Below are 13,710 nucleotides of genomic sequence, written 5' to 3' on the forward strand. Positions count from 1 at the left end.
ACAGTCACTAAAGATGATGATTAAGAAGACGATGTGACAGCAAGGAAAAAATTTTATAGTATTTAAGAAATGAAAGATACAGACTTGCAAGCAATTCTTTACAGTTACAGAATTGTAGGCCAGTTAAAATGTACATAAAAACCCAGGAAGTAAGACACAACAATATACTTTAAGATAAGATTAAGGTCCTATGTTTATCTACAGTGTCATACTACATTTAGAAAAGAATCTTAAATTCAGTATTTGTTTCTTTGATAGCTTTAAAAAGACAGAGGAAGAGAGGGAGACAAAACACCAAAAATCTAAGTAGCTTATTAGGAAATTTAAGTGAGATTAGCTGAGACCAATAAAGACATGGAAAGTAACCTACTTTACGGATTCCTATTTTACAGCTTTTAGCTAGAAAGGAATCACCAATTAGATTAGACTGTTCAAAACACTTCAACAATACCCGAAGATCAGCTCTTGTATACCAAACTGATCATTAGAATACTTCTTTAAGTGCCAGACCCCAATGTTATTATTCCAAAGAGACATCTTAAAGAGTGAGCTGTGCCACGTTAGGGAGGAAGGACCACACCATTATTCCCGATGGAAACGTTTGGAAGGTACCTTTGGCCTTACACCCAAAAAGCCACTGCAGTTTGGGGCTCCACATTTGCAAACAGTCTTTCCATTCCCAAGACATTCTAGGTTGTAGTTGAAGGTAAGTTCAGTGCCTGCATAATAGACCATGAAAATATTAGTATCTATGGCTTTATTACATTACTTCTTAAAAACATTTTTTCAATGTTTGTTTATATTTGAGACAGAGAGAAAGAGAGAGAGAGGCGAGCAAGCGCAGGGTAGGGGCACAGAGAGAGGGAGACACAGAATCTGAAGCAGGCTCCAGGCTGCAGGCTCCGAGCTGTCAGCACATGACCTGATGTGGGGCTCAAATGCAAGAGCTGTGAGACCATCACCTGGGCTGAAGTTGGACGCTTAACTGAGCCACCCAGGCACCCCTAATTATATTATTTCTGTATTAATCACAAAGGATACTGACTTCCAAAAGAACAAATTTTGGGGAGGATAGAAAGGGATTTATTTGGGCTCTGTGCTGACAGCTCAGAGCCTGTGGCCTGTTGCAGATTCTGGGTCTCTGTCTCTCTGCCCCTCCCCTGGTCATGCTGTCTTTCTCTCACTCTCAAAAATAAACATTAAAAAAAAAAAGGGATTTATTAACTCTAACCCCACTATGTTAATAAATTCTGATCCTGTAACATTATTAGTCAGCAAATACACTTAACAGAAAAACATAAATGGCTAGCAAGTTAATATTTAAAATAACCTTTACTACAGATGATAATTATCCCAAGTTGTTTTCTAACCATTCAGATTCTAAATATATTAATTCATTACCAAAAACTAACAAACAACAACTCATTGTATACAATGATTTGCTAGGCAAATATGAAGAAAACCTGTTGGTCTGTGCCAAACCTGGCAGAACTTAAGGGAGAGAAAGCTCAATACAGAGTAATGCCTGGAAACTCTATAACCACAGACCTAAGGTCTGGCTTTAAATTCCCGTTATCATAATCTTGCTGGGTGCTTTGAGCCCTGAGTATAGTTGTTAAATGGAGAAACAATAATCTCATAAGCTTATACAGAATATGTGGCAAAATACACATAGCAGCAATTTGTAAACTTTAGCCTCAAGCCAGACAGTGAGGAGTCAGCATGGGATGCTCTCTCTCCCTCTCTTCTCTGCCCCTCCCCAGCTCACACACACATACTCTCTCTCTCAAAATAAACACATAAACTAAAACAAATATATTTAAAAAACAAACAAAAAGACAGATTTAAGGTACAAATTGTCCCCTCTATCCAAAGTGCATTTTATCGGAACTGAAAGAGAAAATAAAACACACCAACATTCAAACTCAAAGCACATTAGGGAAGGTCTAACAAATAGAAGAATTTTATCTCTGTTTATAGAAGAGATTATTTTTGGGTGGGGGTAATGACTCATCATTAACATATAAAATGATAATCATTAGGGCAAAATTATCAAATCTTAGGAAGATTTCCCATTGCAGACTGACCTATCTTCCATCAGTGAGACTAACCAATATATATAGTTTTTCATCTAATACTGGATTAATGTAGATGATTATTTGTTTATTCGGCTAAGCAAATTACAAAACAGCTGCCTTACATTTAGGGGTCCAAACTGTATGAATCACTCATGGCCTGGTGAAGCTCACAATGTAAGGAGCTTACAGGACCTGAAACTGACCCAGGCAACAGCAGAACAGCAGATTTATGTCTCCCCTCTCACCCCTTTCACACTCTGAAATAACGTACTGAATGAGAGATAATTTTGTTCACACAATTCTGTTTTTTATTACACAATTTAGAATTATGTAACTGAATTTTCATTAATTTAATGTGCTTATAATGCAACTCAACCATATATACAAAGTTTAAGACGGGATACTTGACATAACCTGCTGCTTACTATCCACTATATAAACCTAGTGCACAGGGAATAAATCAGAAGGTACCAGTGTACATAAAGGAAAGACTCATAAGTTTCTAGAAGAGTTCAATATACAATAACCCTTGAGAGGTCTGCACTTAGGGGATGGCAAAGGGCAATGGAGAAAAGATAAAGAAGTATGCCACATGTGGTAGACAGAAAGTGTAACAGGTATGTGAAGAGTCAATGAAGTTGAATGAGTTAAGGAGAGCGAGCTGAAAAGTTCAGACTCCACCTGCCAAGGCTGCAGCTCCCACAGGCATTCTACATAGCATTGAGCACATTCTGTCTCATTCCCCTTATCCTACCCATGCAGACAAAGTCAAGTGAAAACAAGAACAAGGTCTGTGACTTCCCACACCATGCTACTTGAGCTAAGTGAATATGGAAGAAAAGAGAAGAAAAACTTGCGGCGAGATTGGTAGAGGAATCTATCCCCAGCGACAAAGACTAAAGTTCTAAGTACAAATGTACTGAAAGCAGTCAGGAAGAGACACAAGAACTAAAGTCATGTGACTGAGTAACATTTGAGTAAAAAATCCAGGGTGGTTAGAAGCACCAGACCTAAGAATTCACGTAATATAGGTATATCATATACCTCGCTGCATTTTTGCAAGGATTAAATACGATAATATGCTTGGAATAGTGTCTGGCAGTGGTGCCATAGGCTGGGGGGAGAGAAAATGGGAGTTAGTGTTTAATGGGTACACAGTTTCACTTGGGGAAGATGAAAGGATTAGAGATGAATGGATCTAATGCCACAAAACTGCACACATTAAAAAAATGGTTAAACGTTAAGTTTTGTTATGTATATTTTACCATACCACCACCACCAAGAAAATATTCCAAGCCAAGTACCACCTGGTACTTGAAAGTCTTTTACATATCCTTAAGAGTTTGCATACCTCATTTTGGATTATGGGACATGGGATTTTTAGATGCTAAAACCTGAAATTCCTTTCTTAGCCCCAGAATCCTTAATTGATTCTTACCTGCTTTAATGTCACTTAGGGCAAAAAGACCAACACGGGTATCTCCATTCACAGACCATTTCTGTGTTTCACAGTTGGGCTGACAGCAATGATTCATGAACCGAGCATAGTTTCCTTTAGGACCAGCGTCAATGATCCGGTCCTAGAATTCCAAAAGATGCTGCTCATTAGACACTTCCTGTGTATTCTAATAAGCTGGAATTCCTATCTGTCAAGTCTAATTCTCCCAGCAGTGGTTCTCAAAGTGCGGTCACTAATCCAGCATTAGCACCACATCTGTTACTTGCTAGAAATGCAAATTCATGGGCTGCACCTCAGATATACTAAAGCAGAAACTTTTAGGTGGTGCCCAGCAATCTGTGTTATAACAAGCTTACTAGGTGATTCTGATATATGCTGAAATTTAGGACCACTGCCTTAGAAGCAGCAGCTTCCCATCCTCTCAATTAGGTACTCCTGAACCCTGGCTACACATTAGAAATCACCTAAGGAGAGTTTAATACTGATGATGTGACTCCATCCCAAACTAAGATGTGAGTATCTGGAGGTGATGACCTCACAAATGAAAGGGCTCAACTTGATAAATGTTCACAAAGTTTCATGCCAGGAAAGAAATCTAATGTAACAACCAGTGGAAGGGGCCGGGGTAGAGAACTAGCAGACCCCAATATTCAGATACAAGGAAGAATATGATACACAGAAAACACATAAGATGCTAGAATTAGGAATGAGTCCCAAATATAATTCTAGGCACTGATGAAATGAAACTAATCAGCAAATTCCTATAATTGGAAAGATGAGTTGGGTTCAGAAGCTGACTTCTATAATCAGCTTTTATGACCTTTTTAATGCACTAAATATTAACAAATCAGTTTCTCAATCTGTAAAGTAAAAGGGTAAAAGAATGATTATTTACTTTGCTGACTTCAAGTTTTAATCCTATAGGAAAAACTAAAAGACATAATACCCAAATTACATTTAACAGTCCATAAAGAAAGCAAACAATTGCTTTGTTGCCTGTAGCAATGGATATATAGCAAGAAATGAGCAAATTTAGCTACTAGACCCTTGACCTAGCAATCCCTATAAATGTAAGGGAAAGACATGGTTTTGGGCAGTGAATTACATGCCTACAAACACTACAGCTGGGACACTATCAATTTTACAATCTTATAAAAATGGAAGTAATACTTTCCATTACTTACTTTGTCTAGGGTGAGCATATAGAAATTAGTGATATCATGTTCCTGGGCATAACGGATTCGAGCTCTGCACTCTTCTTCATCTATAAGCTCCCCCACATACTCATTCACAAATTCACCCTAGAACAAGAAATAGCTCTTAATGGTAAGAAGCACAACTCTGTTCCCAGGCACACCTTATTTTTTTTTTAAATTTAATGAAAATAACAGAATCTCCAAAGCAGTTCATTTACATGTAACTAGTTACCTTGGCAAAAGATTATTCAAGAGACACAAATATGATGTTTCAACTATTTGACAATGAAAACCACCTCCCCACTCCTATCACTGTTACCAGGAGAAAGACTGGGATACACTGGACAATGAAGATCAATCAAGATGAATAGGTCCCCATTATAATGGTGATATGGATAGGAATCCCTTAAGCGCCCCAAAGCCTGAAAGTCAGTTTCCCTAAACTATGATCCTTTTCCAGAGAATATGCCCTGTCTGCTGCCTTTCCACATTTTACAATACTGTCCTCCTGACACTACAGCAATACTACCTTTCACTTATGCTGTCTACCCTGCCTGCATTGCTTTAACATTCAACTAGTCTAAGCCAACAAGTACCAGTCTCCCAATTTTCAACTTAAAATATTCTCTGAGTCTAAGGTAGTTTCGGACTTTTACCATTTACCAGTGCTTCCAAACCCTTTGTGCTTCCACACTCGGTGATTATTTGATCAACGTACATCTGTCCACCTTAGAATGTAAACTTTATGAAAGCATGGGCCATGTCTCTACTATTGATCATTGCATTTGGAGCACAATGCCTAACACACAATAGATCTATAACTACTTAGCAAATAACTAAACAGATTAGCTGACATTCACTTTCTTTTCTAGAAACAAACTTCAGAATCCTTCAGAAAGTACAACTAGAGTGAAGTTTATTTTATTAAAATGTCAAGGTCAATTCTATACAAATACTACATAATATTGTCTATCAGAAACTTGCAGGCTCTTCTAAGTTTCAAGTTGAAGATGCTAGTGCGCTTTTACTAGAGAAAGCCTAATCCTCTTAATTTTCCATGAACCCAAACCCAGTGAAAACAGATTTTATTAGGTGGTTAACACTTCTGTATCACATGTTCATTATCCCCTTTCTTTTAACTACAGGATCCAGGATTGTCACAAAATAACAAATAAGGTCACAGTATCTTTATGAATTCCCTTCATTTTTTCATCCTCATACACAATGAACACAATTAATACTAAGGACTTTAGAGGCAACGGAGACTTTCCTAAGCCTCTAAACTCTAAAAGGACACAACAAGATATAATAGATTATTCCTTATCTGTGTTATCTTCCCTCTAATGATCATCTCATATTTGTCAAGATTAATTACTTATTAAGCAAATGCAAAGAAAAAAAAATCTATAAATTACAAAAAATTTCATTCACCTTCTTAATATCTGTTTTTGTCCGGAGACCCCAGCCCCTCTGTAATGTGCGAAAAATTTCAACCTCTGGATACTGGCGCTTAGTAAAGCACTGGTTTTGGCAGCGTCCTCCGGCAGGACATACTGTGGGGTGGCACTCATACAGCAGCATACGGTTGATGCACTCGGAGTCTATCCCACAGGGATTATCATCAGTAGCTTTACAGTTGCAACGGGGAATTTCAGACAAGTCTGCAGTGAAGATCTGTACTCTGCCAATAGGACGGTTCACCTGGAGATGAAATACTATAGAACATCAGGCAAGCCAACACAAGACAGTTTAGGACCTATTAAAAGGTAGACTTCTTTTCCTTGAAGTTGAATGCCACATTTTACAGGCTTTTGAACTCAGTGGCATTATTCACAATAGCTAAAATGTGGCAAGAACCCATGTCCATCCACAAATGGATAACAACACATGGATATGCAAAATGTGGTACAAATAATGGAATATTATTCAGCTTAAAAAGAAAGGAAATTCTGACACAGGTTATAACATGGATGAACCTAAAGGACATTATCTTACACAAAATAAGCCAGTCACAAAAAGATATATACTGTATGATTCCAAAGTATGTATAGTACTTCAAGTAGTCAAAATCACAAAGACAAAAAGTAGAATGGTGGTTTTCAAAGAACGAGAAGAAAGGAGAATGGGAAGCTAATGTTTAATGGGTAGAGTTTCAGTATTACCAGATGAAAGAAACGAGTTCTAGATATGTGAGGCGGTAATGGCTACAAACATAATGAAAGCATTAAATATCACCAAACTGTATGTTTAAATAGGATTAGGCTGATAAATTGTATGTTGTCTATATCTTACCACAATAAAAAAAAATGAAAAAAAGATTTAGGCAAGGTTGACATACAGCTCTTCTTAATATATAAATTATGAATCCCACAAAAATTTTTTAAAAATCACTTTAAAAAATTGTAGTTTCAAATCTGGTACACCAAAGTGAACTGTAAACTGTTTCCCCTATTACCACATGGTGGCACCACTTTACCAGCTACAAAAAAAGAAAAATCTTAAATAGTAATGGCTGCATGAAAAGGTCTTTGGGTAAGTGAGGTTCCTGTATGTGAAGATATATTTTAATTATTTTAATATTTATTACCACAGTATAAAAGTTTTTTTTAAATTTTTTCCATATTTTTATTTATTTCTGACAGAGAGAGAAACCGCATGAGCAGGCAAGGGTCAGAGAGAGAGAAGGTGACACAGAATCCAAAGCAGGCTCCAGGCTCTGAGCTGTCAGCACAGAGCCCGACGTGGGGCTTGAACGCACGAGCCATGAGATCATGACCTGAGCTGAAGATGGATGCTTAACCACCTGAGCCACCCAGGTGCCCCATATCACAGTATGAAATCTTATAAACGACAGCACGTCACTCATGCATTTATTGAGGAGGCGGAGGGAGGAGGAGGAGGAAAAACAGTGAAATTCTGGTGCGGTCAAACAAATAGCTGCTATAACACTGAAGCCATTAGGCTTTCAAATGCTAGTAGCAACAATTTAAGACAGACATTCCATAATACAGATGGATTTATGCACTATGAGAATGAGTCTCCCCTACCTGATATTATTTCATGAGGAACAGTCAAACTGTGAGTCTTTAAAAATCCATCCCGTACATAAAAATTGGCTACTCAGGGATTTTTTATTTTGATCAATCACTTCACTTGTTAAGATTGTTGTGAGAGTACGAATATATGTAAAAGTTCTAGGACAGTGGCTACCACAGATGACATGGTAGATATTAAAATTAAGTGGCTCAGTCGGTTAAGCGTCTGACTTCAGCTCAGGTCATGATTAATGGTTCATGGGTTTGAGCCGCGCATCAGGCTCTGTGCTGACAGCTTAGAGCCTGGAGCCTGCTTCAGACTCTGTCTCCTTCTCTCTCTGCCCTTTCCTCACCCGCTTTCTCTCTCTCTCAAAAATAAACAGCCATTTAAAAAAATTAAGTTGTCTGTCTTTTAATATTTATCTATTTACTTATTTATTGAGAGAGAGAGGGAGACAGAGAGAGAGAGAGAGAGAGAGAGACAGAATATGAATCTTAAGCAGGCTCCATGCTCAGTGAGGAGCCCAATGCAGAACTTGATCCCATGACCTAGGATCATGACCTGAGCTGAAATCAAGAGTCAGATGCTTAACCGACTGAGCCATCGATGCGTCCCTTAATGTCACCTTTAAGTATCTGTTGCATTGAATATTCTATATTACTATCTATACAATATAAAATCACTGATTAAGTTATTTCCACTCTCTAAATTCCCAAAAAGTTTCATTTCTAACATTTTAGTTTTTGCCTATTGTTTAACAATATTATAGAATCTCCAATCTCTTTGCAGAAATATACTGTCCTCAAACCAGTTCTCGATAACACCTTACAAGGAGGTGGATCTTCCAGATCTCTTCCCAGATTCTTCAAAATACTGATAAAAATTATAAACTTGTTGATGGAGGTATACTGTTACCACATGAAGTTATACTGTTGAAGGAATACTGTAACCACTGAAGTCACAAAATTGAGGAAAGCAAATTCTAAGAGTATAGAAGGTAAAGACTAACTAAGCTCAATTACCTCAGACTGCAGGACCTACAAATAGGGCATTTGAACATGCACCTCTGTCTCAAGATGAGTATCCTTACCTGACCTTCCTCCCACAAAAGTTTCAACCTACTCCTTTTCTTCTATAAAGATGTTTCAAACATTTTTTAAATTTTTCTTTAAAATCCTTATTTATTTTTGAGAAAGAGAGAGAGAGAGAGTGCAAATCGGGGAGGAACAGAGAGAGAGGGAGACACAGAATCCAAAGCAGGCTCCAGGCTCCGAGCTGTCAGCACAGAGCCCAACATGGGACTTGAACTCACCAACTGTGAGATCATGACCTGAGCTACATAGGACGCTTAACCGACTGAGCCACTCAGGCGCCCCACAATCATTTTTTTTAAAACATGTGATCTAATTTGTTACTAATCCCAAATAAGTTTCTTGCCTAACATAAAGCAAAACAAAAAACATATGGTTTAGTAAGAATAATATAGATATGTAATTACAGTTAAATTTAGCTTACTCTAGATCAGAGATTGACCAACTTTTCCTGTAAATGGCTAGACCGTAAATATTTTAGGCTCTGAAGGCTATATATTTATGGTGCATATAGCTTAATTGTCATCATAGCACAAAAGTAGCATAAGACAATTTCGAAAGAAGCATAGATGACTTCATTTATGGACACAGATACCTAAATTTCATATCCTCTTCATGTCCTATTTTTCATTTTTATATTTTTCCCAACCAGAGTAGGCCAAACCATTGGTTTGTCAATGGTTTGCCATTTGGGCCATGGACCATAGTTTGCCAACCCTAATTTAAAACTTTTTCCTGGAAATATAAAATGGAGGGGAGGCTGCATGAAGGAAAGAAGTTGGCTTCTAATTTTGTGATCCAGATCACTCACAGGAAGTGCTCTCTCAACAGTTCAACATGGTTTATGTGCAACCTGAAATGTCTCCCTTGTTGTTGTCTGATCTATGACTGTGGGAAACCAGATTACTTTCCCCTTTTTCTGAGGCCTAAATACACACTTAGATCTCCATGCATTATGTCTCCATACACAATAACTCCACTTAACTCATCATTACTCATAGTTACTCATCAGTGATTCCCAACTATGCCAGTAAAGATTTAACTGACAAGAAAACAGAAAAATGATGAAATCATGTAAGTTTATCACATTTTAGTTTCTGTATGGCATCGCCCAAAGTACTAAATCACCTTTCCAGAAAGTATAAAAGAGTAGAGATAACATCTTTGTAATCTGCTTTTAGTAGGGTTGCTTTACTGAGCAGATAACAATCCTAGACACCTGAGTAAATTTTAGTTTCAGAATGAGGAAAAAAATAGGCTTCTAGTTTAGGTATGTCCCATGGATATTTGGGATATACTTGAACACATTAGCCTCTAAAGATGGTGGTAAAATTGAATTCTAAGTGAAACCTCAGATTAGAAAGCTTCAGAAGCTCAAATATCAATAGGTATACTAACAATGAATTTCTATTGCCAAAAAAGAAATACGGTGTTCAGGAATGACATCTCCATAAATACTGTACAACAAGAACTTGGGCAGTCTCATTTTGTTAAAAAGCTAATTGTACTCTTCTATGTCTTCTGATGTTTGAACACAACAACTAACTTCATAAAATGGTTTTATTTTTTTAAATGTTTATTCATTTTTGAGAGACAGAGAGAGAAAGAGTGTGAACAGGGGAGGAGCAGAGAGAAAGGGAGACACAGAACCCAAAACAGGCTCCAGGCTCTGAGCTGTCAGCAAACAGACCAATGCAGGACTTAAACTTACCACAAACCACAAGATCATGACCTCAGCTGAAGTCAGATGCTTAACTGACTGGGCCACCCAGGCGCCCCATAAAAAGGTTTTTTGAAAAGACGTTATAAGGGTACCTAGCTGGTTCAGTTGAAGTGTGTGATTCTTGATCTCACGGTTGTTAGTTCAAGCTCCATGTTGGGTGTAGAGATTAAAAGAGGTTTTAGTAAATACTTCCTGAAATATCTAGTAAAAATTCATTAACAGTATTCCTGTATTTTTAACTTCTGTAAATTATTTATAAAAATGACTTTGAAAACATTAAAATACAAAGGGTCCAGTGAACCCTAATGATAAATGGTAAGGACTCTTACTGTACATTAAGGGTTATGTACACTTAACATGAACTTTCCTGACCTAGGGAAACCTAGTCATAGTGATCACCTAAAATATCTTTAGTATCAGCCATTACCAAAAAGACTTACAATGTATATTATTCACACTATCTCATGGCTATGTATCACTTTATATTATGGTTCTGTGAACCTCCTTCAAACTGCACGATGGTAGCTGCACATAATCAAATCCAGTTTAACTCTACAAAAAGACTTTTATCCAAGGAAACAAAAAATTATCAAAATGATTTTACATAAAAGTGTAGACAAGGTGCTAGGAACGCTGCTCTGGAACTTTTCCTTATATTCTTTCAAGTTCATACCTCTATCTAAAAGCAACTGTGTTTGGGCTTCCAATCCTCTTCCTAACAGAGCAGGAAAAGAGCGATCTATATAGGGTCTCTCCTAGAGACAGAGGCTCCTGGGGTCTTCTCTCACCTTTATATGCTTGTAAGGTGGTGGCTTCTTGTCATTCTTTCGGTCTTCCTGCAGCTGTCTTAGCTCTTTTTGTGCCTTTAACTCCTCAAACCTTGCTGCAGCTTCTTGAAGAGCTAAGAAAACACACAGCACAAGTCACTTAAGCTTGGGTGGACTTGTTCATTTTGCCTTTCTTATTCCCCTTTAAAGTTAGAGAAAATCCATGGTTTAGACAAAATTCAACCAGCATTCTATGGAAAACTAAGAAGTATATATCACTGTTATTTTCAAGTTAAAGTCCCCAGAATATTCAGATTTAGCATTAAGACAAAACATAATCCATCTAAAATGGCACAATATAGGCCATTACCTTCAGAGGAAAATTTAAAACAAAAACAAATCCAGCTAAATGATTTGAAAAAACCCACACAAAAAATCTCCTAACGGACTGCATCTGTTCAGCAAAGTCACTGCCCTTCATTAACTTAAATTCTTGCCTCAGTTCTGAATCTCTTGCCTCCAAAACACATTCTGTCTCCTTAGTGCCAAATAACATGTTACATTCCTTTGGAAGAAATCCAAAGTTAAAATTTTTCTCTCCTTCTTACCCAATTTTCTAGAATACCTGTTCTATTCTTCACCTAGGATTCATTCTGTAAATACCAACTAATAGCTATAGATACAAAGACAGATTTTCATGGCTGATTTGTATTCAAGTACTATACTTTCATATGCTTAAAAGATTATAATATCTTAGAAGCCCCCCCCAAAATCCTAAGATTTTCTTTCTTTTTCCACTTAAAACAAAGTTTTAATTCATTCTTTTCCCTTTTTTAAATTCATTATTCTTAAACCAGGTTAAAAACTCTGAAAAGAATTCCAATTCCTCCCCTTCTTTCCTCTCTGCAGCTTTCCCCATCTCCTGTTAGTTATTTAAAGAAAACGTCCCCTTTGATCCCTTTTTCTCCATTTCCCTATCACCATCTAACAGAACTTGTGTTGCCTTGAATCCTCTTATAGTTATAATCATTCCTTTCTTCATGCTATTATTCAGCCTGTCCTGCCTACTCTGTCTACTTACTGTCTATCCAAGTACCAATCATCCTCTCCATCCCAGGGATACTTCACTGTGACAGTCTTGTCATCTCTGTCCAGAAGTACTATAACAGCCATCTCACTGACATTCCTGCCTGCAGCCTCTCACTTTCTATGGACCCTAAACTCAGACAAAAATTTGTAAAAAGTCAGCTCTGGCCATGTAACTTACCTTCCTTTTCTGGTGAACAGCCCTGTGTTCCCCAATCCCATCTTCAACTATACTGCACAGAGGCCACTAACTCAGTGTGCAAGATTTAATGTATGCTTTCCCATATGCTGTCTTCTTGTTAACATTTTCATTAACCTTTTTTTTTAAGTTTAAATATTTGTTTATTTTTGAGACAGAGCAAGTGGGGGAGGGACAGAGAGAGAGATGGAGACAGAGAATTTGCAACAGGCTCTGTGCTGTCAGCACTGAGCCAGACGTTGGGTTTGAACTCACAAACCTTGAGATCATGACCTGAGCTGAAGTCAAAAGTCAGATGCTTAACCAACTAAGCCACCCAGGTACCCCCTAAAGTTTATTTTTGAGAGGGGGGGAGGGCAGTGGAAAGATAATGTGGGGGGGGTGGGCAGAGAGAGAGGGAGACAGAGAGAATCCCAAGCGGGCTCCACACTGAAAGTTTGATGCAGGACTCAAACTCATGACCGTGAGATCATGACCCGAGCTGTTGTAGTTGGACACTTAACCAACTGTGCCCCCCAGGTGCCCCCCAACTGTTATCTTCTTTACAGTCAGAGTAGGAGTTAAGAGTTTGGATTCTGGAGGCCAACTGCTAGAGTTTGAAACCTTCCTCTATCACTTACTGGCAATGGAACCTTGGGTAAGTAATTTTAACTTTTATAATCCTTAGTTTCCTCATCTGTAAGGTTAAGGATAATGACATCTAACTTACAGGGATATCATAAGGACTTATTATTTTTTTAATGTTTTATTTATTTTTGATACAGAGAGAGACAGAGCATAAGAGGGGGAGGGGCAGAGAGAGAAGGAGACACAGAACTGGAAGCAGGCTCCAGGCTCTGAGCCATCAGCGCAGAGCCCGATGCGGGACTTGAACTCACAAATGTGAGATCTGACCTGAGCCGAAGTCGGAGGCCCAACCGAGCCACCTAGGCGCCTCTATCATAAGGACTTATAGCAGAAAAAAACCTGAACAGGGTCTGGCAAACAATAAATGAGAACTATTATTATGGTTCGCTCTTCAAAGTCACTTGGGAAAAAACCACCCATGACTTCTAAACTTTGATCCCCAGCACAG

The 13,710-nt window shown here is 38.0% G+C and overlaps 1 protein-coding gene across 6 annotated transcripts in view; it reads right to left on the minus strand.

Annotated features, from left to right (window-relative positions):
* The window catches only part of NSD1 (nuclear receptor binding SET domain protein 1), a 137,724-nt gene that overhangs the window by 9,303 nt on the left and 114,711 nt on the right, over positions 1 to 13,710 (minus strand). For all 6 annotated transcript variants that reach the window (XM_029942769.1, XM_029942771.1, XM_029942767.1 and 3 more), the window contains exons 17-21: positions 11,372 to 11,484; positions 6,165 to 6,434; positions 4,722 to 4,838; positions 3,517 to 3,658; positions 613 to 719 (exon numbers count right to left, since the gene is read on the minus strand). In XM_029942769.1, coding sequence (XP_029798629.1) covers positions 613 to 719; positions 3,517 to 3,658; positions 4,722 to 4,838; positions 6,165 to 6,434; positions 11,372 to 11,484 — 749 coding nt within the window. The remainder of the gene's footprint in view (positions 1 to 612; positions 720 to 3,516; positions 3,659 to 4,721; positions 4,839 to 6,164; positions 6,435 to 11,371; positions 11,485 to 13,710) is intronic.

This window comes from Suricata suricatta, chromosome 6 (genome assembly GCF_006229205.1).
Source record: "Suricata suricatta isolate VVHF042 chromosome 6, meerkat_22Aug2017_6uvM2_HiC, whole genome shotgun sequence".
In the NCBI taxonomy this organism is placed as follows: Eukaryota; Metazoa; Chordata; class Mammalia; order Carnivora; family Herpestidae; genus Suricata; species Suricata suricatta.